Source organism: Argentina silus (genome assembly GCF_951799395.1).
Source record: "Argentina silus genome assembly, chromosome: 15".
NCBI classification, from domain to species: Eukaryota; Metazoa; Chordata; class Actinopteri; order Argentiniformes; family Argentinidae; genus Argentina; species Argentina silus.
The window spans coordinates 9,719,091-9,726,425 of record NC_139669.1 but is presented as its reverse complement, the minus strand read 5'-3'; the positions used below and the strand labels follow the sequence as shown (position 1 = coordinate 9,726,425).

General features: G+C 46.7%; 2 protein-coding genes across 3 annotated transcripts in view; both read right to left on the bottom strand.

Moving 5' to 3' along the window:
• Nucleotides 1-792: 792 nt before the first annotated feature.
• On the bottom strand, nucleotides 793-2,118 carry gpr151 (G protein-coupled receptor 151; the record flags this gene model as incomplete). The annotated part of the gene is made up of 1 exon (XM_083685584.1): nucleotides 793-2,118. One exon carries the CDS (start codon nucleotides 2,116-2,118, stop codon nucleotides 793-795), a length of 1,326 nt encoding a protein of 441 aa, XP_083541710.1.
• A 3,085-nt stretch (nucleotides 2,119-5,203) lies between these two features.
• The window catches only part of LOC310816330 (serine/threonine-protein phosphatase 2A 55 kDa regulatory subunit B beta isoform), a gene marked incomplete at both ends in the record, with an annotated part of 33,975 nt that continues 31,843 nt past the window's right edge, over nucleotides 5,204-7,335 (bottom strand). For both annotated transcript variants that reach the window (XM_083686471.1, XM_083686472.1), the window contains 4 exons: nucleotides 5,204-5,359; nucleotides 5,707-5,830; nucleotides 6,102-6,193; nucleotides 6,727-6,896. In XM_083686471.1, coding sequence (XP_083542597.1) covers nucleotides 5,204-5,359; nucleotides 5,707-5,830; nucleotides 6,102-6,193; nucleotides 6,727-6,896 — 542 coding nt within the window. The remainder of the gene's footprint in view (nucleotides 5,360-5,706; nucleotides 5,831-6,101; nucleotides 6,194-6,726; nucleotides 6,897-7,335) is intronic.

The window sequence follows — 7,335 nt, the reverse complement described above, 5'->3', positions numbered from 1 at the left end:
AGTATGCTTTTGAGGTATTTACATTTCAATGCAAGAGAACTCATCCTAGACGAATGGGGGAAATACCAAGTCAGACAAATACGATTTTTGTGATTAACTTTATTGCAAACAATCTTTTTACAGACACATGATGATTACAAAACAAACCCACAGTAAACAGGAGAATCAGACACTGATACCTGCAACGGTCACATCAAATACTGTTCCATCATAAAATCACTGTATATGGTTCACATTTTTTGAATAGGCTATTTACAATTTTCTGATTTTATATTTCATGTAATAAATAATCCATATATCAACTGTTGACATTTTGGGGATTACTTTACACATATTTACATGATTACCTGAAAGATGTTGAAAAATCTATTTAACATAACAATGCCATCTAACCACATAGATTCATTTCCTAATAACTTTAGGGAAGGAGAATACTACATATGTTTATGAAACACTGGGACAATGGCATGTAACAAATCACTGTTCTATTGCACCACAATAACACTTTTATCTCATCATGTTATCATTAACACAGTTTAATTGAACACCATCTCTAGGTCTCTAGGTGTGCTCACTCTAGAGTGGACAAGTCTACAGTCTGGTGAGGTCAGTCTGTATAGCTGCTGTTGTTGTGGTCTGACCACTGAGACAGAGAGAGGAGAGGAGAGGACAGGACAGGACAGAGAGACAGAAAGAGAGAGAGAGAGAAAGAGAGAGAGAGAGAGAGAGAGAAAGAGAAAGAGAGCGAGGAGAAGAAAAGATTACTGAAACGGCCCAGAATGTCTCCTCTCCTCATTTCCTCCCCTGGTTGCCTTCCTGGTGCTCCCAGGGTATTGGATCATTCTCATCGGTGTGCGTGCCCACCTCTCTCTCATGCCAGAACTGCTCCAAGTCTGGCAGCACTATTCCATCTCTGAGGCTCACACTATCTCCCTCCCCACCACCGCCCTGCTCCGGCTGGGGCTGCTGATTTCCTCCTGGCCCCTGGCTAGCGCTGGGACTGGAGCCCAGACCTCTGTCTCGCTGCCCAGAGGTCTCTGGTCGAGGCAGGGGGGACTGGTGGGCGGTGGGGGCATGGGGACCAGGCTTGGGTGTTGGGTGCTTGCGGAGTGTGATGCGCCTCCACAGCCCTTTGTAGCCATCTCTGAACTCCTCCGACAGGGACAGAATGATGAGAGGGTTGACCAGAGAGAGACAGAACATGAGCAGCTGGGCAGAGAGGGAAAGTAGGAGAGGAGGAGAAGAAGAGACGAGGGGCTCTCCTCCCTCGCTCTCTCTCTCTGCCACATGGCGCTCCCACACCCACACCACCCACTGCGGTAGCCACATGGTAGCCATGGCAACGGTGAGACTGAACAGCATCAAGGTGAGCTTCCTGGATCGGATCTGGGTCCGCAGGTTCTGGGTCTTGCTACAGCGGCGCTGGCACCTCCCGTACGCCCTCCAGAAATAGAGAAGTGCAAAACTCAAAGGGGCGCAGAACACCCCCAGGGGATAGGCCTTTACATAGACGGACATGAAGTTCCTTGCCTCAGGGGGGACCACCTGCACGCACACCAGCCCCCGGCTCTCCTCCATCTGCAGGGTAGCGAACAGCCAGTGCGGGGCTGGGGCAGAGCAGGCGGACAGCCAGATGAACAGCAGCACCGCCAGGATGGAGTGCAGCCGGATGCTCACCTGCTTGGTGGGGTTGGACACGTAACAGTAGCAAGCTTTGGCCATCACGGCCACCGTGAAGCTCTTGGCCGCCATGCAGGAGTGGAGGAACCACTCGGCCGTCCGACACACGTGCCAACCCAGTGTCCAGCTCGGCTTGGAGTAGGCGGCAGCTCGGAAAGGGATGGCGAACGCCAGAACCAGCCAGTCTGCGAACATCAGGTTGAGGATGAGGGAGTTGATGAGGGAGAGTTTTCCTTTGCGTGCGTTGGAGAACAGGACGCCCATGGCGGTGACGTTACATACCAGGCCCAGGACACAGATGACCAGCAGGATGACGGGCACTAAGACTCTGAGCTCCCCGGGGTTCAGGTGCTGGTAGGACCCCCGGTCGAAGAATGACCGCTTGTCAACGGAGCTGTTCCCCATGGTTAGGTTATTCACAGTGGCGAGTTTATCCATCCCGTCGAAAAGCAGGTACTGTAGACTGGTGGTAAAAAAGACTGTCAAAGCAGACAGTATCAAAAATAGACTGGTGAAAATGTTAGACTGAAAAAAAAGTGATTGAAAGGTAGTCTGGGTACTAAGACTCTAAGAATGTGACTTAGTGTGAAGAAAAATCTTTTTCTAAAGATAAGCTTAGAGGTAGATTAATCTCAACGTGAACTCAACCTGTTTCTAATCGCATCTGTTTAGGATCGATCAGCTCACAGTCGCGCTCCTGTCTGTCTCGAGATGGGCTTATCTTGTGCGACAGGCGCGTCCGTGCGCACGCTTATAAAGATGCGGTTTGATTGACAGCTGCTGTCCCCAACTGACTGCGCGCGCTGAGCTCTGCGCGTCGCCACAGTCTCGCGGGGCCAATTAAAACGTTTGTCGTTTAAAACTCACTACACGACACATTAGTCCCAAAGCATTCAACAAGGACTTTGTACCATATGAATAAATAAGTTATGCATTACCGTGTGGGGATTGGCCTATTTGAAGATGAGAATAAACGGAGGCCTTGTCTGTCTGTAGACTATCTTCCACAAAGTGATTATGGTTTATATTCGTCATCCAAAAAAGTAAACGGATCATTGCTTCAAAATTATAATTATTTCCCCTTGGGAGTGAAACAGTCGAGTAATGCCAATTGTTGGATAAGGGTTTGCGCTCTGCACAATGTGTCATTTTGCCAAGAAAACCGAATCCAAATGAACTTTCTTGCCTAAATACATTCTTAGCATCCCATGCCAACACAGCAGCAAGCCTACTGTGTTCCAGCTTGCCTGCGATTTGTGTAGTAGTTCATATTTAATCCAAATGAGGGCGCCCTTGCTTAACCTTTCAAACACCGTTTTGTGAAGGCATGGACCACATGCTGGGGTCTGACAGTTATCCGTTGGCCCGATATTTAATATTCTTTATGATGTAATCAAATCGTGATGATGCATTCCTATTACCATCCTCATGTTTACCATGATAATGAAACAAAGACAGAAACTGCATATTAGATTTGAACTTGCACAACTTTTTTTTTATTATTCAAAGGAATTCCAGTAACATAAAGACTGCATGGCAATTAATTGCATTTCAATACATTCTGAGCTATAAACGTTTTTTGTTTCACATCGGAAATTGTTTAGAAGACATTTTAGACTGTTTCATTTAAGGAATTGTTCCTAAAATTCCCTGATATCACACATAGCCCTCATCACAGGTTAGGCTAAAGTCATGGTACTGTGCCTTCTCTGGTTACCTACAGGTGGCACTAAAGGGACCTTCCTGACCAGCATCCCATTGACAGCCCGAGTAAAAACCTAAAACTGACCCTAACCTTAACCAAACCCTTAGCCCTAACCTTAACCTTAACCAAATTTTAGCCAATTTGTAAATTCAACATCGGTTTGCTGGTCAGGCGTGTCCCCTTAGTTGTTCCTGGTTACCTCCAGAAGTTTTTCCTGGTTACCAAGTAGAAGTTGCCCTTAAGCACAGATTAACCTTATAATTAATCTATATTATTATTATTATTATTATTATTATTATTATTATTAATAATAAATTATATGGATTAACCTACATTATACCCTCCCCAAAATCCCCTACCTTAGCCATTAGCTGGGGATATCAAAACTGATACCAGTGTCTAAGGGCAACTTAATCCTACTCTGGGTTAGAAACATAGACAGGCACAGCAACAGTCTGTAGTAAATGACACAGGAATGGGGTATTTCTATGAGTAATATCAGATCGACTGCAGGGTTACAAGTGCAATAGCAGTTACGGTTCACACAATCACTGCATAATGCCTACAAGTGGTATAAAACAGGGATGGACTGGAACCATCCTGAAATCATAAGCATGCAGTCAGTGCTAGCGAAATGTTGACTACATGACTTCAAGTACTTCTCATCTGGGAACTCAATTGTTTTTTTCTTTTTTGTTTCGAGAAAAAAAAAAAAAAGCAATTTCCTAAGTTAACATTTCTTGTAAAAACATTCACACTCCTGTGTTGTAGTCCTCCCTTCCCCTCCCTCCCCCCATACCACTACATCAACCCCACATACCAAAAGAAGGCACCACAGCTTCTAAACAGAATCATCGACAAACAAAATGGACTCAGAAAATGACAGCATTAAATAAAACCACCAATTTTCACTACAGTCTCATTTCAGAGACACAAAACAAGGGGCCAATCACATCCCTCGAGCTTGTCGTTTCACAGAACCAGGCAGAAGCATCCACTCTCAGTTCCAGTACTTTTGAGGAGGCGAAGGGTCAGAGTTCAGTTTTAGTCATTTCCTGTCCAGAGACTCTGCAGCCTGTCGTACTGTCCAATGGCCTCTGTAGGAGACCCCTGGGTGGGGCTGATGTACCCTAGTGGCGGGAGGGCAGAATGCAGACAGGAGGACAGTGGGGCTATAGCTCTACTTCACAAGCTGCAGCCATGACAGTTGGGTTCTAAGGGTTCTGGGTGGCTGTGTGCTCTATTTTCTCTCTCTAGGTTCTCTCCTCTCATAACATTTTTAATCAGGACACAATGTCTCCAGAGGGCTGCTACATCTCAGTTCATCCACGCAGTCATTCCCTGCTTGCACAGAAAAAAGCAGCCCCCTTTCCTTTATTCATTGTGTCCGCATGAATAAATAAAATAAATAAAAAGTCAGATTGAGGAGCGGGCGTGGTTTGTGCAGACAGGCAACTAGTTTTCACTTCAGCATCTTCAGTCATGTTATCCCAACTGTATCTAGGCTGAACATTCCCACATTCCAAAACTCCCTTTGTTTGAGTCTAAACTCCGCCATTCCCATTCAAATACCGGAAATTTCCCCTTTTCGGAAAAACTCTGCATGTCCTTGGCAGAGCTGTGAAACATTACACCAACAGCAAACTAGACAAGGAGAGGAGGAGGATGCCTCAGTGAAGAGGTTAACACACATACAAGGGGGTCTCTCTTTCTCTCTCCCCATTTCCATATCCCTCCATCCTCTCCCTCCTTCTCCATATCTCTCTCCTGCCCCTCATGCGTGGGGTCAGGGGTCAGGGGGTCTTGGGTCTGTGACCTCTAGTTGACCTTGTCCTGGAAGATGTAGAGGTTGTTGGTGGCTGCCACGGCGATGATGTTCTCCTGGGGGTGCCAGGTGGTGTGGAGGATCTTCTTACTGAAATCCAGACTGTCCACGCTGATCTCATCCTTACGCCGCTTCCCGCCCACACACACCTGAGGGAGGACCCATTCATTAATACCAGTGTTATACCAGAGAACCTATATACAGACACACACACACAAAACATTATATTTTGTACCAGCAGGGGGTGCTCATGAATGTAAGGAGAGAATACACATGGTCCAATGGAGCTAAAAGGGCTGTGGCTATACATAGTTATAAGTCCCTAATATTGCATATTCTCCTTGCCGGGACTACTCAGAAGTAGGCATTTATGCTCTGATCAGCCCATCTGAGGCAGGTCTCAGAGGGTGTTATAGTGTATTGCTAGTTAGTTTTGATGTTGGAGGATGGCTCAGATGGTGTTATAGTGTAATGTGTTACTGTGTTAGTGTGATACCTTGCGTGGTTTGAGGATGGCTCGGGGTTTGCTGTTCTCTCTGGACGCCTCTAGAGTGACATCACGCTTGGTGTTCCGGTCGAACATCCGGAAGAAGTTGTTGTAGGAGCCGGTCATTATCACACTGGTGAGGAAAAGAGGAGAGAGGGGGCATGTTTAGAGAGAAAGAGAGAGAGAGAGGGATCTAGAAGAGAGAGAGACAGAGATAAATAGAGAGCAGGGGAGGCTGGTGGAGGTCGAAATCGGACGACGGGCTCATTGTAATGAATGGAATGAAGAATGGTGTTAAATACGCGTGTTTGACACCATTCCTCATTCCATTCCATGCATTACAATGAGCCCGTCCTCTGATTTCTACCTCCACCAGCCTCCACTGATAGAGAGCATTAACTCACCTGTCTGTTCCATTCCAGACACACTCAAACTTGTCGAAGATGCAGTCGTTCTCATACAGAGAGCACAGCTTGCCCCTCAGGTAATCATGCACCTGCCAACACAAACAGAGGGATTATTATGCCTATCTGATCACTTGATCTATCGCCTGACCTTTCATATATGGCCAGCTGACCTTGTCAGCATGGCTGTCTGTGACAGTGTGGACGTGACACTGAGGACCACACAGCAGGAGTTTTTGACCCCTGTAGGCTTCGGTAGAAGAGAAACAGACACTATCAGTCTTCAAATGGACACAGAGCTCGATATGTCTTCCCCGGGTAATTGGTGAAGATGACAGGGTTCTCGGGTTACTGGATGACAGTGGCATGTGATTATGCTGAGTGATGGCGGCTGCTGAAATCAATATTGTTTGATTGAATTTATTGAACCGTATATTTATTTAACCTGACCAGTGTGGCGAGATGAGAGCCCCAATTCTCATTTGACAACCTGGCCAAGAGGCAAATATAAAGTGACACACACAACTGCACGCACGCACGCACACACGCACACACGCACACACACACACACACATACACAGACACACAGATACACACACACATTGACCCAAGCAGCACAGCGTACCTGGTATGTCTCGACCGGCTTGCTCTCCATGTGGAGGTCCCACACCTTGACAGTGAGGTAGTCCCGTGTCATCAGGTAGCGGCCGCTGTGACTGAACTTCACATCCGAGATGGACGAGATGATCTCGGAGAAGAACGAACGAGTGGAGGGGTCCTCCGGCTCCTCAAAGTCTGAGAAGAGAACAGAAACGGAGATGGAGAGAGATAGAGAGAGAGAAAGAAAGAAAGAAATGTCATCTTCATTGTTTCTGGTTTGAATCTAATGTTATTGTTGCAGTTGAGGGGAACATCCGGAACATACAGTACGGTTACAGGGTAGGAGCACTAGACCCTCTATGCCAGACATGTCTGAACCTCTTGGCTGAGGTTGCATACCAGTCACTTCCATGGAGAAAATGTTACTGTAAGAGTAGATTCTCTCTCTGCTTGGGGATAGAGCCATGGGTCAACATGCCCTGTAAATATTGTTATGATTCATATTGACTCTGCCAGCAGCCGGTACGTGTACAGGCCAGCTCACTGGGGACGCTCAAACATTATATCATTAGCTGTCAGTTACAGTACAGTACTCCCTCCCTCCCTCCCTCCCCTCCTCCTCTCCTCCTCCCAT